At 36.8% G+C, this 18,054-nt stretch overlaps 1 protein-coding gene across 9 annotated transcripts in view; it reads left to right on the top strand.

The window, feature by feature from the left end:
* The window catches only part of ARFGEF1 (ADP ribosylation factor guanine nucleotide exchange factor 1), a 169,642-nt gene that overhangs the window by 73,450 nt on the left and 78,138 nt on the right, over positions 1-18,054 (top strand). For all 9 annotated transcript variants that reach the window (XR_009214822.1, XM_058443929.1, XM_058443930.1 and 6 more), the window contains 8 exons: positions 2,457-2,556; positions 2,669-2,808; positions 2,918-3,026; positions 3,692-3,893; positions 9,893-10,004; positions 11,535-11,740; positions 12,009-12,093; positions 16,491-16,662. Coding sequence is in view for 8 of the 9 variants with exons in the window: in XM_058443929.1 (XP_058299912.1) it covers positions 2,457-2,556; positions 2,669-2,808; positions 2,918-3,026; positions 3,692-3,893; positions 9,893-10,004; positions 11,535-11,740; positions 12,009-12,093; positions 16,491-16,662 (1,126 nt within the window). In the remaining variant the exon portion in view is untranslated. The remainder of the gene's footprint in view (positions 1-2,456; positions 2,557-2,668; positions 2,809-2,917; positions 3,027-3,691; positions 3,894-9,892; positions 10,005-11,534; positions 11,741-12,008; positions 12,094-16,490; positions 16,663-18,054) is intronic.

Genomic DNA, 18,054 nt, shown 5'->3' on the forward strand with positions numbered 1-18,054 from the left:
ATATAGATATACTTTCAAAAATGTTATACACACTCAAATTATAAATGAGTCGAGCGCCAGGCACAGTGGCTCACGCCTGTAATCCTGGCGCTTTGGGAGGCCGAGGCGGGTGGATCACCTCAGGTCAGGAGTTCGAGACTAGCCTGACCAACATGGAGAAACCCCATCTCTACTAAAAGTACAAAATTAGCCAGGTGTGGTAGTACATGCCTGTAATCCCAGCTACTTGGGAGCTGAGGCAGGACAATTGCTTGAACCTGGGAGGCAGAGGTTGCAGTGAGCTAAGATTGTGCCATTGCACTCCAGCCTGGTCAACAAGAGCAAAACTCCGTCTCCAAAAAAAAAAAAAAAAAAAGCTGAACGTGGAGAAAGCCCAGCTATGAAAACCTAGATTTGCAAAATAAAATTAAGATTGTTTTTACATGAAGATTCATTTTATGAGAATATTCACTTCAGAGTTTCTGTGATGTGATTTTTTTCATGGGTCTTAAATGCTCGATAAATTATTAAAAGGTCGGTTTTTTTAGAGCCCCTGTTATGATAGGCATAGTATCTTATATTACGGCTGTAGGCGTTTGCTTATTAGTGCAATTTGATAATCCATAGATAGTAGCTAAAATTTTTTCTTCCCTCTCTCTTCCAGTCTATGTTATTTATTTTGTTAATCAGAGAATCCCAAAGGTTTTTGATTCACGAGTCTGACTTTTCATGAAAGTTGTACTTTGGCCAGAGGAATACCTCCAGTTCTATGTTCTATTTATTAAGCAGGCAGGGCCAAACAGCTTAATGGATATTTGTCGTCACAGCCTCCTATGTATTTCAAAGACAATAGTATGCATAAAGTAAAAGAAAAATAATGTTTTTATTTTATTCTTAACCACAGTTACTTACCACTGGGATGTGTGTGCCTATTAGAAACTGCACACAGCTTCTTAGATCTTGGAATTGAACACTGTCCCCCTCATTCCTGTACTTCATTGATTTTCATTCAGTACTTGGTTTTTTATCATAGCAACTACCAAAACCCAGCTTTGCAGAGATAATTATGTCATTGAAGGGAATGTAGTGTGATCTATTTGAAGCCATGAGCAATCTTTTGAGGTATCCAACAGAAGTATCTCCCTCTGAATTTTGCCTCAGAATTTTTCCATGGCACCCTCATGAGTTTGCTACAGTATTCTGGGGTACCTTGATGCAGTTTTTGGGAATTGTGGCCATGTTGCCATAAGTATTTATTGAACACCTACTATGTACCCTGCAATGTGGACGTGATCCTGATCAAGAAAGACCTGGTCGTTATTGTCTTCAAGCTGACAGTCTATAGGAGATACTGATATTAAACAAGTAAATAGAAATATGCTGAGTTTTGTGAAAGAAAATCACATTACAGGGGTACCTAATCCAGTTAGGGGGAGATACTATAAATGTGATTTTCTGGGTTCATAATGTATGTTTCATGAATGTTAATATGTTGGTTGTTTCAGTCATTCCTTCTTAAAGTCACTTTTATAGAATACATTTAAATCTGAAAATTCTTCTTTTTTTTTTTTTTGAGACAGAGTCTCACTGTGTCACCCAGGCTGGAGTGCAGTGGCGCAATCTCGGCTCACTGCAAGCTCCACCTCCCGGGTTCACGCCATTCTCCTGCCTCAGCCTCTCTGAGTAGCTGGGACTACAGGCGCCCGCCACCACGCCCGGCTAATTTTTTGTATATTTAGTAGAGATGGGGTGTCACCGTGGTCTCGATCTCCTGACCTTGGGATCTGCCCGCCTCAGCCTTCCAAAGTGCTGGGATTACAAGCGTGAGCCACCGCACCCGGCCTTAAATCTGAAAATTCTTATCTGTTAAATTGAAATTTATCTCATTAGGTTGATTAACTCATTGCTTGATTATTTGCTGTAAAGAGTAGTGAGAAATAGTTCATATGTAATTTTCAAACAGTAGAGATTTTCACTTTTGTGAGTAATTAGAAAAATAAAACCGTATAAGACTTAGATTGTTTTTATTGTGTTGATTAGAGTATCAGTTACATTTAAATCTGCGAACAGTTAGGCCTGTCAGTACTAGAATGTCTCTGAAAAGTATAACTGATGAACAGAAGTATAAATTACGCTTTTGGAGGGGGATTATAAAAGCATAAGTTATATTCTGTAAAAATGTTCAAGAAATTATCACCTAGAGGAACTCTAAATCTTTGCATATTTCTTTTGTAGCAGTTGTGTTGAGAACAAAACACATCAGTATGAATTGCAGTACTAATAACTAGAAGGGCAAGTTTAAGTCACTTACCCAAGATATTTTAGTCCTGAGGTTTCAGATATGGAACTCTAAAGGAGTTGAACTCCATAGGAGCCTGGGTCCTAATATCTGCTCTACAGCTTTGGGATGTTTAAAAAGTGATCACACATATGAATTCTAAACAATATTTTAAACAGAAGTTTTCTCCGAATCACAGGTGTTCTTTAAAGAAATTTTCTTATACATTTTGGAAACTTCTACCAGCTCATTTGATCACAAATGGATGGTTATTCAGACACTGACGAGGATTTGTGCAGGTATTTTAAATTATCCTTTTTATTATCTCTTTCTTATTATTAGATATTTAAAAGGCCAAATGTACTCACATCCTAGATGTACTTTGTTGAAATTAATGTTATATTGTTACAGATGCTCAGAGTGTAGTGGATATTTATGTAAACTATGACTGTGACTTAAATGCAGCCAATATATTTGAAAGACTAGTAAATGATCTATCAAAAATTGCTCAAGGAAGGGGCAGTCAAGAACTTGGTATGAGTAATGTTCAGGTAAGAACTTTAAAAACATTTTCAAATTAAAACTTTACCAGGAAAGAGTCATGTATTTTCCTTAAAAGACCTTTTAAAAAAAAAATTGTATTTTTGAATTACTTTGTAGGAATTGAGCCTGAGGAAAAAAGGTTTAGAATGCTTAGTGTCGATTTTGAAGTGTATGGTTGAATGGAGTAAGGATCAGTATGTGAATCCCAACTCTCAGACAACTCTTGGTAAGGTGATACTTTGAGTTGTAATTCTTTGTCATTTTAAGTGAATAATACTTTGGAGGATAGTTGCAGCTGCTGTTAAACCAATTTCATGACGTATTTATTCATTTAACTGATGAGGAAACATTCTTTGTGAGTTAAATATCTAGCTTTAAAATTGTGAAATTTTTAACTTAGTTATCCAAACTATTTTTTTCTAAATCTTCCTAGAAATATTTTGACTGTGTAAAATGAAGCATATTTATGCAACTTTCTTGTATTATAATTATAGAGGAAACATATAAAAGGCAGTATGTTTTAAGAAGGTTGAATTGTTCATCTGTGTTTGATGTTTACCCTCACTCAGAGAAAAACTCATAGCTGCAGGGCTACACTGGTGTTATCGAAAACAATTCCTCATGAGGAATGAGCTGAGAGCAGAAATCCAGTGGATACTCAGCACTGCAACTGCAAAAAGAACTCCTCCTAATGGTGCAGACTATACACGTACAAATTACAGTGTGTTTTAATATCAAAGTATGTTGTTTACTGTTACCTAATAGTTATTTTGTATTAAATAGATATCTAAGCAACATTGAAATGCCTTGCCTTATTCAAGAATTTGTTTGCCCTTACACTTTTTTTTTCTTTGATAGAATAATGTACTCTATCAATTTTTCTTCTTTCAGGTCAGGAAAAACCCTCAGAACAAGAGATGAGTGAAATCAAACACCCTGAGACAATAAACAGATACGGAAGTTTAAATTCCCTGGAGTCAACATCATCATCAGGAATAGGCAGCTACAGTACACAGATGTCTGGTACTGATAATCCAGAACAATTTGAGGTCCTAAAGCAACAAAAAGAAATAATAGAACAAGGGATAGATTTGTAAGTGTCACAGCTTAAGGAGAAATGTTATTGAATATCCCTCTGCCAGTATGGTGCTACCCCTGCCGTGGGTTTATCACCTTATAATGAGTAAAATGGAGGATAGTTCTCATGGATCTAATTCACGAGGCTCCTATTCAGCCCCCCTTGTTCATTGCAGTCTAGCCCAACTAGATTCCTGTAATGCCCAACCACTCTTGTCATATAAATTAATTTGTCACCATATTATAAGTGCTGTTGATGAGTATCATCTATGCAATTTTGCACTGTTTAGCTCATGACATCCCCCCATTATATTTTCTAATCATGTGACAACTCAAAACATTTAAAATATGAAACTTCTAATAGCTATCAGTACTCCTTTATAGGTTTTACATTTTTTCCAGCTGGGTTACAAATGTACTATTCTTGTTATTGATTTCATTTTTATATGTTGATAAGGTGATCACCTCTGTTCCAGCCTGGCTAGTGTACCAGATCCTAATTTTGTGAAATCAGTTTTCTCACTAAGCTTTGTGATACCTGCCTGCTCCTGGACTGTTTCCTTTGTGAATATCACCATGCTGCCTTCCTTTCTCTTGTTGCCCATCTCTTTTTTCAAAGAGATGCCATAAGGAAAAATGAAATTGTTTGCTGTCTCCATGAATCTAACTATTATAAACTTTAAAATTCCCCCGTGTGCTTACTTGGTTTGCTACTTTTGTAAAGCATTTCTTCCTGATACTTAAGCAGTGCCTTTTAGTGAATGTTCAGGTGTCTTTTTTTCTCCAGTGTTAATATGAAAAACAGTTCGACAAAAATGTACACATATTCTATTTTAAAATTACAAAATCTTACCAAATTGCCTCAGGAAATAGCTGTCACTACTGCATTAATTCTAATTGTTCAGTCAATATTTATTAAAGTCTCATCTTTCCGGATATTATGCAAGGTCCTGGGGAAACTAGATACATGGAACAGCCCTTCCTTCTGAGAGGCTCTTGGTCTAGTGTGTGTAAACAAATATGCATATTAAAATACTGCTGGTCACCCAGCAAACACATATTTGGTACTTGGGACTATTGCCAAGCACCATGAAGGCACTGGTCCTTGTATTCAAGATTACATTCTAAACATGAGCGATTTTTAAAAATAGTACTGCGTAAGGTTTATAAAAGAGTGTCGTACAGAGTAAGTACTGCCAAGGTACTTATTTTGAAGTACTTGAGAAATGAGAAGGAGTAGTCAGAGGGCTTCAAAGTGGAAGTCTCCCAGTCCTTTTCTCAGCAGCTGGACTTGCTTTCTACTTAATACAGCCATTGATGAGAATGCCTTCATGGAACTGTGTTCCTAGTATACTTGTCTACAACTGTTTCATGACACCAGTCTATCCTGTTTGTCTCCTACCTTTTTGACTATGCCGTCTCAGTCTTGTGGGCTGTTTTTTCTTTCTTCCTGCATACATCTTAGCATTGCCAGAGTTCTGCTCCTCAGCCCTTTTCCAACATCAACCCCTTAGTTCTCCTACCCAAAACAAAAGACAAATAGAGAAGCCTGTTATTTTTGTATTTCTTATCTATGGTAGTAACCCCAGCATGCTACTAAATTTATAAGCTAAAATCCTGGGAGTTAGCTTAGATTTTCCCCTCATAGGATTAGATTCTCGAATCTAATCTGTCACTAAGTCTTGTTGATTATACTTCCTAATATCCCTGCAATCTGTTCTCTTTTCTCCATCTCCCACCGCTATTCTTGCAAATCAAATCATGATTATTTATTTCCTCAACTAGTATAATCTTTCAATTGGCTTACCTTTTTCTTTGGTTTTGTTCATTCTTCAGTCTTTTCTCACACTTAACTAGAGTAACCTTTCTTGAATGAAAGTCTTTTTTCCCTCTCTTAGAGAATAAAACCAAAGCTGCTTTGAAGATATGATAATACCTTCATGATTTGGATCTGCTGGACTCTAAGCTTCATTTCCTGCCACTTTTCTATCTCATCTCACTTTCCAACAATGCAGAACTATTTATTATATAATACTGTCTTGTGCTTTTGTGTTTTAGTATGGCTTCTTCCTCTCTGGCATGTTTTTTCTTATTGTTTATAAAAGATACAATTGTTCTTCAAAATAGTTCCAGAGTCACCTTTCCCAGGAAATATATTATGACCATCTAAGTTAGTTACTTCTACTGTGTTATTTTCCTACCTTGTGAATACATCTATTTGTCACAGTTTTACTATTATAATTCTTTAAAATTGTGTTTCTTCCATTACAGTGAGAGCTAGGGGTAGGGGGATTATGTTTAGCTTAGTGAAAAGTGTTTCATTTTATGAATGTTAAGTGGTTATGGTTGGATGAGAACTTGACAAGGGAACCTTTAGGAAGACAGAATAAGGAAGAGCATCCCAGACTAAGAGAATGGCATGTGCAGCAGCAGACGAAAAGGAGGACATCTGAGTACTTGTTCAGCATGGTAGGCTAGAGTGGAGGGGGAATAACAGGAGGTAAGAAGAGAGCATTGAGTTGGATCTAAATTACAGAAGGCCTTATTCTCCATGTAAAGGACTTTTTATCTTGTTCCTCTTGGCACTAGTGTGCTACTGAAGGACTTTAAGCAGAGGAGTAGCATCATTAGATTTCTGTAATAGGACTTTGCTGGCAGCCTGAAGGGTGCATTAGAATATGGGCAACATGAGCTAGGGAGACCATTTAAGAACTCTTGCAATAGCCCAAATGACAGGTGTTGGAGCATCAAAGTAACAAAAGTAGGTAGTAAATGATCTGTAAACAAAGTGGTAACATTTGAATTGGATCTTTAAGCCTGAGGGAGACTCCCCTGTGAATGGAGCTGGTAAAAGACATGCAGAGGAAATAGACTCTGAAAATAGATATAGGGAATGGGATATGATATATGGGAGCAGAGGAAGGAGAAGGGAGTGAGAGAGAATCTGGAGCTATATTGAGAAAGGTTTTGTGTGGTCTAATTAATTTGGACAAATGAGCCAAGATTACTTGAAGATTAAGTAGAATGTATATTCGGAGTACGTCAGGGATATTGTGGGTTCAGTTCCATACCACAGCAGTGAAGTAAATATTACAATATAGTGAGTCACACAATTTTTTTGATTTCTCAGTGCATTAAAGTTATGTTTATACTGTACCATAGTCTATTAACCTGCAACCCCCTTATGTCTAAAAAACAATGTACACACATTAATTTAAAAATACTTTATTGCTGAAAAATACTGGTAACCATCTGAGCTTTCAGTGAGTTGTAATCTTTTTGCTGTAGAGTGTCTTACCTGAGTGTTGATGGCTGCTGACTGATCAGGGTGGTGGTTGCTGAAAGCTGGAGTAGCTGTGGTAATTTCTTAAAATAAGTTTGCTGCCTTGATTGTCTCTTCCATTCACGAAAGATTTCTCTGTAGCATGTAATGCTGTTTGATAGTATTTACCTCCAGTAATATGTCTTTCAAAACTGGAGTCTATCCTCTCAAACTTTGCTGCAATTTTATGAACTAAATTTATGGAATATTCTAAATCTCTTATTTTCTTTCCACCAGTGTTCACAGCATCTTCACCAGTAGTAGATTCCATCTCAAGAAACCACTGTTTTCACTTGTCTATAAGAAGCAGCTACTCATATGTTAAAGTCTGATCATGAGGTTACAGCAATTCAGTGTCATCTACACACTTATAATTCTAGGTCTCTTGTTACTTTTACCACATCTGCAGTTACTTCCTTCCCTGATGTCTTGGACTCTTCAAAATCGTCCATAAGGGTTAGAATCAGCTTCTTCCCAACTCCTATTGATGTTGGTATTTTTACCCCTCCCACAAGTCACAAAAGTTCTTAATGGCATCTAGAACAGTGAATCCTTCCCAGAAGGTTTTCAATTTACTTTGCCCAGATTCAACAGAAGTATGTCTACATGGCAGCTATAGCCTTATGAAATATATTTCTTTTAAGACTTGAAAGTTAACCAGGCATGGTAGCTTATGCCTGTAATCCCAGCTACTCATGAGGCCTGAGGCCAGGAATTCAAGATCAGCGTGGGCAATGTAGCAATACCCCATTTCTTAAAAAAAAAAAAAAAAGACTTGAAATTCAGAGTTACTCCTGAGGAAAGGGCACAGTGGCTCATGCCTGTAATCCCAGCTTTGGGAAGCCAAGGTGGGAGGATCATTTGAGCCCAGGAGTTTGAGATCAACCTGGACAGCATAGCGAGACTGCATTTCTACAAAAACAAAATCACTCTTTCCATCCAAGGGTTGCAGAATGGATATTGTGTTAGCAGGTATGAAAACAACATTAATCTCATTGCACATCTCCATCAGAGCTCTTAGGTGATCAGGTGCATTGTCAATGAGCAGTAATCTTTTGAAAGGAATCTTTTCTTTGAAGCAGTAGATCTCAATAGTGGGCTTCAAATATTCAGTCATCTATGTTGTAAACAGATGGTGCTGTCATCCAGCCTTTGTTGTTCCATTTCTAGAGTGCAGGCAGAGTAGATTTAGCATGTAATTCTTAAGGACCCTGGGATCTTTGGAATGGTAAATGAGCATTGGCTTCAAGTCAATGTCATCAGCTACATTAGCCCCTAAGAGAGCCAGTCTGTCCTTTGAAGCTTTGAAGCCAGGCATTAACTTCTCCTCCCTTGCTATGAAAGTCCTAGATGGCATCTTCTTCCAGTAGAAGAAAGACTGTTTTATCTACATGGAAAATGTGTTGTTTAGTATAACCACCTTCATAAATGATCATAGCTAGATCTTCTGGATAACTTGCTGCAGCTTCTCCATCAGCACTTGCCATCAGACCTTGCACTTTTATGTTATGGAGACCCCTTCTTTCCTTAAATCTCATGATGCAACCTCTGCTAGCTTCCAGATTTTCTTCTGCAGCTTCATTACCTTTCTTAGCCTCATAGACTTGAAGAGAGTTGGGGCCTTTCTTGGGATTAGGCTTTGCCTTAAGGTAATGTTGTGACTGGTTTTATCTTCTTTTCACACGTGAAAACCTTCTCCATATCAGCAGTTAGGCTGTTTGCTTTCCTACTTGTGTGTTCACTGGAGTGGCACTTTTAACTTCCTTCAAGAACTTTTCCTTTGCATTCACAACTTGGTTTGGCTCGAGAGACCTAGCTTTCAGCCTGTCTTGGCTTTTGACATGCCTTCCTCACTAAGCTCAATCATTTCTAGTTTTTTATTTAAAGTGAGAGATGTGCGACTCTTCCTTCCACTTGAACACTTATTGTAGGGTTCTTAATTGGCCTAATTTCAGTATTTTTTTGTCTCGGAATAGGGAAGCCCAAGGAAGGGAAGAGAGATGAGGAACAGCCAGTCAGTGGAGCAGTCACAACACACACAGTTATTAAGTTTACCATCTTATATGGATGTGATTTGTGTCACCCCAAAACAATTACAATAGCAACATCAAAGGTCACTGATCACAGGTCACAGTAACAGATATAATAGTGAAAAAGTGTGAACTATTGTGAGAATTACCAAAATGTGACACAGATACAAAGAGAGCACGTGGTTTTGGAAAAATGATACTGATAGACCCTCAATGCAGGGTTGCCACAAACCATCAATTTGTAAAAAATGAAGTGCAATAAAATGAAGTATGCCTGTATGAAATATTTAATATTCACAGCCTTACTCAAAGTTCATCTACTACATGGCATTCTCTCTAATAGTCTCTCATAGTCTAATTTCCCACTGTGGATATGGATAAAAAGTACTTCATACTGTAAAAAAGTAAAAAAGTAAGTAAACAAGTCAGGGAAATGATAGTAATAAAGATAGCCTTCCATATGAGACTTATTTCTAAAAAGAAAAGCATAAAGAAAACTTGGCACAATGTAATATTTTGTACATTCATGTACTGATTTGTATTAAATAAGCTGCTATTTTCTGGGTGCCGTTAGAAAATTAATTTACTGTGGTTTAAGATCTTTTCAGGGACTACGAATGGTTTTCTATTTTTAATGTTCTTATTAACTTTAACATCATCCAGATTTAATAAGAAACCAAAGAGAGGAATACAGTACCTCCAAGAACAAGGGATGCTTGGCACTACACCTGAAGATATTGCCCAATTCTTACATCAAGAGGAAAGATTAGACTCTGTAAGAATACCATTTTCATTCTAACCTTTTCTGTAAAATTCTTGGGATTTTTTTTTCTTTTTATTAGAGACAGGGTCTCGCTATATTGCCCAGGCTAGTTTTGAACTCCTGGGCTCAGGCAATCCTCCTGCCTCAGCCTCCCAAAGTGCTGGGATTACAGGCGTGAGCCACCACGCCTGGCCCCTTTTCTGTACAATTCTTTCTTAAGTTAATAATACGTATTGTGACTCCTTTAAAATGCTTTCCTAAGTATAGAGGTAAGTAAAACATAAAGAATAACCTTGGTTGGCCGGGCACAGTGGCTCACATGTGTAATTCCAGCACTTCGGGAGGCCGAGGCGGGTATATCACCTGAGGTCAGGAGTTCGAGACCAGCCTGGCCAACGTGGCAAAACCTTGTCTCTAATAAAAATACAAAAAATTTGCTGGGCGTGGTGGTGGGCGCCTGTAATCCCAGCTACTCAGGAGGCTGAGGCAGGAGAATCACTTGAACCCAGGAGGCAGAGGTTGCAGTGAGCCAAGATTGTGCCACTGCACTCCAGCGTGGGCTACAGAGTGAGAATCTGTCTCAAAAACAAACAAAAAGAAGTCTTGGTTATAATATAATCATCTGTAATTGGTCCTCTGTAGCCATGACTTCTGTGTCCATGGGTTCTACATCTGTGGATTCAACCAACCACAAATTGAAAATATTCAGGGGAAATAATGGGTGATTGCATCTGTACTGAACATGTACAAACTTTTTTTTCTTGTAGTTATTTCCTAAACAATACAGAAAATCTATTTACATTGTATTACATATTGTAAGTAATCTACATGTGGGAGTAGAGTATATGGGAGGATGTATGTAGGTTATATGCAAATACTGTGCCATTTTTTATAAGGAACTTGAGCATCCATGGATTTTGGTATCCATGGCGGGGTCCTGGAACCAATGCCCCACTGATACTGAGTGATGACTGGTGTGTGTGTGTGTGTGTGTGTGTGTGTGTGTGTGTATAAAAAATATAAATTCTGCTTTTTAAATTTTCTAAACTGAAAAGAATATCCTGATATTTTTATGAAGGCATGTAGTGTGTTTAACTTTTAGCTTTGTGTTTGAAATTGTTAACTCTATAATCAAAAGCCTGTGGATCTTAACAAAATTTTGTGCTTTTTAAGTGGCTGTGTGGTGAATGTAAACATCTCATGAAAATCTCAATTTCTGGCCGGGCACAGTGGCTCATGCCTGTAATCCCAGCACTTTGGGAGGCTGAGGCGGGTAGATTACCTGAGGTCAGAGACCAGCTTGGCCAAGATGGTGAAACCCTGTCTCTACTGAAAATACAAAAAAAATTAGCTGGGCGCAGTAGCAGGCGCCTGTAATCCCAGCTACTCGGGAGGCTGAGGCAGGAGAATCGCTTGAACCTGGGGGCAGAGGTTGCAGTGAGCCGAGATCATGCCACTGCATCCCAGCCTGAGCAACAGAGCAAGACTCCGCCTCAAAAAAAAAAAAGAAAATATCAATTTCTATCTCTGTTTTTACTTTAGACTCAAGTGGGTGAGTTCCTGGGAGATAATGATAAATTTAACAAAGAAGTCATGTATGCATATGTGGACCAACATGACTTTTCAGGAAAAGACTTCGTTTCAGCCCTTCGTATGTTTCTAGAAGGATTTCGTCTTCCAGGGGAAGCTCAGAAAATCGATCGATTAATGGAAAAATTTGCTGCAAGATACCTAGAATGCAACCAAGGGTAAATAAGGTTCAAATGCTCATTGATTGTCTGCTATATCCAAAACACTGTGCTAGGTAGCATCCAGGGATTTACAGATAATAGGACCTAATCCCCTGTTTAGAGAATTTAGATTGTCTACAATCTGGAAGTCATAAAACAAATCCATAAAAAATTATAATGTGAGATACTTAGAAAAATAAAAGTGCTATGGGATTTGAGGTGACTTATTTAAATGGAACTATATAAAACAGTAGAAGTTTATAACATGACACATTTATTTTTCCAGACAAACTCTCTTTGCTAGTGCAGATACAGCTTATGTTTTGGCTTATTCAATTATCATGTTGACCACAGACCTTCACAGTCCACAGGTATGTTTTCTTTTAAGTCAGTTTTACAATAAGTGGTACAAAATAAGTACATTATTCTGAATTCAGTAAGTAATAGTTGAAATTTTAGTTTTATTCAGTTAAACCAGTCACCATATTTGGGTATTTAATTTGGGATGGTGAACATTTTACAAAAGCAACTTCTGCTAGTAATTAAAATTAGACTTTTAGGTATCTATAAAGTGTTTCTGTATTTGTCATTCATGATTGACAACTGTATAAAGCTTAAGATAAATTTTAATCTAACAAGACATTTATAGGTCTTATTTCAGTTTGTCACAACATGGAAAAACACTATGTATAAACCATCCTTCTAAAAAATATAATGTTTCAGGCCAGGCATGGTACCTAACACCTGTAATCCCAGCATTTTGAGTGGCCGAGACAGGCAGATCACGTGAGTCCAGGAGTTAAGACCAGCCTGGGCAACATGATGAAACCCTGTCTCTACAAAATATGCATAAATTAGCTGGGCATGGTGGCATGTGCCTGTGGTCCCAACTACTTGGAGGGCTAAGGTGGGAGGATCGCTTGAGCCTGGGAGGCACAAGTCATACAGTGAGCTGAGATTGTGTCACTGTACTCCATCCTGGGTGACAGAGGGCAGACCCCGTCTCAAAAAAAAAAAAAAAATGTTTCAAACTTCAACAGCAGAGGGATTAGCATAATGAACTCTAATGTACCCATTACCTGCCTTCCACAGTTATCAACTTATGGCCGGTCTTGTTCTATCTATATCTCTTCCCTCCCCTGGATAATTTTGAAGCAGATCTCAGATATCATACCATTTCATCTGCATTTATCTCAGTATGTTTCTCTAAAAGAGAAGTACTCTAATTAAACATAACCATAATACCATCATACCTAAAAGTTAATAATTTAAAAATACCTGATATCTAGAAATGTTCATTTCTTTTGCCTCATAAAATTCATATTTCCTTCTTAAATATTAAAGAACTGTCACTTGATTTCTGATATCTACTAAAAAAGTTTGATTTTAAAGTTTTAGTATTTTTTGCTTAGTTTCTAAAAACACACATTGACATCCTTGAGTAAAATTACATTTATAAATTATTTGCAAGGATTTCTTAGTACTTCTAGGGGTAGGTATCTCATGACATTTGTTATGCTTAGGATGTAAAATAAATTACCTACTTTCTAATCTGAGATGTATTGGAAAAATTAAAATTCATTTGAATTTTGACATTAACCTTTGCAGTATAGGGATTTTTTGTGTCTATTTTGAGATGTTTAAAGCAGAGTAGATAAGAAAAGTATATACCAAACCTAAAGTAAGAATATACATGATTATATACATATGTATATACGTATGATTATATATGAAGTTACTTCTGTTTTAAACACAATATTGAGCAACTATGCATTTACCACAAATTTACTTGATTTTATATAGGACTTTAAAAATTTATTAAAGATTTTAATAATTCAGGATTTGCCTCTGGCATATTATTGGCAGTATAGTCAAAGCAGCTCACCTTCAGGGCTTTTATTATCGAGCATGATGACTTTTATTCTATGGCTTTATAAGGTAGTTCACAATTGGGATTTGTTTAGATATTTTTACACCAGAATTTTCAGTCTTATTTTTTCATTTAATTTTTCAATCTACACTAGAGTATTTTAACTTGGGTTTACATACGTTTGGTAAAAAGCTATGCTTTAAAAGACATTTGGTTCTATAAATGAATAAGCAATATTATATGCACCTGTGCAATGTCTTCCTATACATATGTACATATTCATATGTTATTTTGAAGAAATATTAAAAATTCCTTTTATATCTTTTCATAAGTACCCAGACTGTGAAAAGTTTCTAAGGACATACCAGTTAGGGAGCATTAGCTTCACAACAGTGTCCTGTCTTTAGCATAACAGTGCCTGTTTGCAGAACATGTGCTTGGAGTCCTAATCTAGCAGTGGCAACTGCTTGTTGTCCAACTGTTCATCGGCTTGCTGCCTGGTGTCATGTGCTGCTATGCAGCCTGCAGCTGTAGAACAGCTTGTGAGTTTCTATGAAGCTAAGTAATCCGTTAGAAAATTGTACCCATGATCGAATTGAACAATGAGAACTCATGGACACAGGAAGGGGAACATCACATTCCGGGTACTGTTGTGGGGTGGGGGGTGGGGGGGGCGGGGACAGCATTAGGAGATATACCTAATGCTAAATGACGAGCTAATGGGTGCAGGAAATCAACATGGCACATGGATACATATGTAACAAACCTGCACATTGTGCACATGTACCCTAAAACCTAAAGTATAATTAAAAAAAAAAAAAAAGAAAAAAGAAAATTGTACCCATGATCTTGGCCTCAGTTGATTTAGATAACTATAACAAATGACAACATTTTAAAATACAAATAACTTTAAAGGAATTTCTTAAAACTAATTCTCATTCTTAGTTCTTTTCAAACTTAAAAAATAGGTGGATTTTAACAAGCTGTTTATGTTCCCTTTTCACCCAGAATATTTATAGTTAGGCTACTTTTTATGTAGTGTTCGGTGAGTCAGTGATTAAAAAAAAATTTAGGCATATTTAGAACACAATTTTTGTGTATACAATAATCATCAGTAGTAACAACTGGCTTTAAGTGATTTAAACACTAAATAAGGCACAGCTTAATACAAGCACATGAAGATAAAAGTCAAGAGTAGAATGTTCCATAAAAGATGTCAGGAGAAGAAAAGTAGGATTTTGTTTTATACAGCTTCAGAATCCCACTATGGCAGAAGTGTTCTCTGTGAAGCAGTGCGCTTTATTTTGGGGACCCGAAAGCAAAGTATTCTGTATGCCCACGTATGGGATCCCTAACCCGGATCCACAGACAATTAACTGCTACTTCAGATTTTCTGTCAAGACTTTTGTCTGCCTCTGATTTGGCATAATGCTAAAACATTTTGCCATGCTTAAAATTTCCAGGTGATTTTAATCTTCCTTTACTTATTGGCAGCAGTGTGTAGTCTTTTATTTTGTTATTCCTGGTGTGTTTTTTAAGCATTCACCTGAACTTTAGGTAAAAAACCTTCTTTCTTTCTTTTTTTTTTTTTTTTTTTTTTTTTTTTTTTTTTTTTTTTTTTTTTTTTTTAGTGCTATGACTCGAGTTTTTAAAGTTATAAGATGATAGGGTTTTATTCCATTAAATGATATGTTACGCTTGAAAACTTTCATGGTAATATTTTTACATTTTTGTAGGAAAAGCACTCCTGCCTCCCTTTCTGACATGTTAGAAAAATCTGTTTGCAGAATAATCTGAAGTAAATACGTGTATGTATCCCAGTTACATTTTCTGAAAGTTTTGGTTCCTCTGTACTTTTGTTTTTGTTTGAGACAGGGTTTTGCTATGTTGCCTAGGCTGGACTTGAATTCCTGGTCTTGTGCCATCCTCCTTCCCCAGCCTCCTGAATAGTTGGGACTACAGGCACATAATACCACACTCTCTGTAGTGTTTGCAAGCTTCTGATGACTTGCTTGATTGTTTTTCTGTGTACTTTCATGTAAATTTACAGGAATCATATCTTAAGAGTTACCTTAAGTTCTTTATGGAAGGTGGTAGAAATATATTTAATTAAATAAATATCTCTTCAGAGACATCATATAAGACGTAGAAATATATTTAATTAAATAAATGTCACTTCAGAGACATCACATAAGACTTCTGGGTTTTATCTATCTAGGTTTCTGGAGGTAAAGTGTAAACATTTTGGCTATGCTAGTTCCCAAGTTTGGTAATGGGGCTATCGTCTTACAGACTCCAAACTTGTATTCCACAACGTTATCAAGGTGCAAAAGGCATTTCTGTTTAGGGTACTCTTATACAAGACAAAACATTCCAAGGATAGTTTGTACAGTTCACCTGACATAATTCAGTTGCCACAGTGACTCAGAGAGATTAACTGGTTTTAAATAAATCTCAAGTATTGTTACTCTTATACCCACTGTATATAAAATCAGCTTTAAATTCATTAACAGCACGTTTATGTTCTTCTAAATTAAGATTTGAATGTTTTTGATATCTTTATTTCCAATAATTGTCATGGCCCTTTTAAGAGATTGCAAAAGCTCTTAAACCTTGGGCAAAAACAAATATTTTCATTGTTCAACTTCCCTCCTTTCTGGTTGCAGATTACTCATATCCACCTCAGAGCGTGAATTAGTTTATGCCAGAATGGATCTTTTCTGTATTGCCTTCATTTTCTGTGATTTTTTTCATTTTTATCTATTTTTTGTTGAATACTTTCCAGTTTCTATCCTCAAAAGTATTTACAAAATCTCTTACATAAATATTCATATCCTTAAAATAGAAGTGTAACCTTTACGTTAATTTTTAGGAATTATAATGGTTTTTCATATCTAGGTGAAAAATAAAATGACAAAGGAACAATACATTAAGATGAATAGAGGTATCAATGACAGTAAAGACCTTCCTGAAGAGTATCTATCAGCCATCTATAATGAAATAGCTGGGAAAAAGATATCCATGAAAGAAACAAAAGAACTAACAATCCCTACAAAATCAAGTAAACAGAGTAAGTATCTAAATTAATTGAATTCTGACTGTTCAAGGGAAAAAATATGGGTTCCTAAGAGTTTTTCACTTATGGTCAGGTGTGGTGGTTTGCACTTGTAGTCCCCAGCTACTCAGGGAGGCTGAAGCAGAAGGATCACTTGAACCCAGGAGTTCGAGACCAGCATAGGCAATATAGCGAGGTTTTTGTCTCTAAAAAAGAAAAAACTTTTTAATTTAAAAGAGAATTTTTCACTTGATTTAGAATAGAGTAACCTTAGAAATATTGTTTAGAACCATGTTTTGATGAGAAATATTATAATAGAGTTTGGTGATATGATTGTATTTTCTCCCCACATTCTGAAGAAAGATAACATTGACCAGTGATTAATGGCAAATGGTATACATTATATGCATGTGTCAGTGTGCATTTAATATAGGCTGATCCATTTAGTAGTTAACCTCAGCAAGGATTTGGAGGTCATAAACAGTAGTTAGACCCAATAGTCAGGCTTCAACCCTTGTCATTTTTCCTTCTTCCTCATCATCTTCAAGCAATATATTTCCATTTGTTCATCTTTTATTACACATAAACGGAAGCTGGAAGTAGGGATGATTGGAGGAGGTGGGGAGGCTTAGGATCAGGTGAGAGCTCATAGAGTTAGAAATTGCTACCTCAAACAGACCACAAGTTATATCACTATAGAGTCCCTAGGTCTAACTAGTACCAGGAGGCAACTGTGAACCCAGCCCCCTTCTAGGCACTCTATACCTGTGGACAGTGGTAATTAAATTTGAGCTGAAATCTGACTACAGGAATGAGATGAGGGTAATGGCTCAAGAATATAACAGTAATATAGAAAGAGGATTCCTGCATTTCTGAGCCCTTCCACTTGGAATTAAAATCTCAAGTTTAAACAGAGTGCAGTAGTAAAATCCAAATGGCAGGAGAAAAGAATATTGTATATTGTATCATCCTCATATCCCTCTTTTTCTGTCCTATTTCATATGTGGTGGTAGGAAATAAGAGAAGCTGGAAATGGAAAGGAGATGGGGGTGTGCTGAAAACACCAAAATTACCCTGGAGTGTTATGGCTAGTTGTTTTCTTGTTAACTTAAGAGCTGCCATTCAAGCCTGTGTGGTGCAAAGATGCCATTGCCTTTTTTTTTTTTTTTTTTTTTTGAGATGGAGTTTTGTTGCCCAGGCTGGAGTGCAATGGCACCATCTTGGCTTGGTGCCATCTTGGCTCACCACAACCTCCGTCTCCTGGGTTCAAGCAATTCTCCTGCCTCAGCCTCCCGAGTAGCTGGGATTGCAGGCGTGCGCCACCACACCTGACTAATTTTTTTGTATTTTTAGTAGAAACAGGGTTTCTCCATGTTGGTCAGGCTGGTCTTGAACTCCTGACCTCAG

This window comes from Hylobates moloch, unplaced genomic scaffold, assembly GCF_009828535.3.
Source record: "Hylobates moloch isolate HMO894 unplaced genomic scaffold, HMol_V3 SCAFFOLD_9, whole genome shotgun sequence".
In the NCBI taxonomy this organism is placed as follows: Eukaryota; Metazoa; Chordata; class Mammalia; order Primates; family Hylobatidae; genus Hylobates; species Hylobates moloch.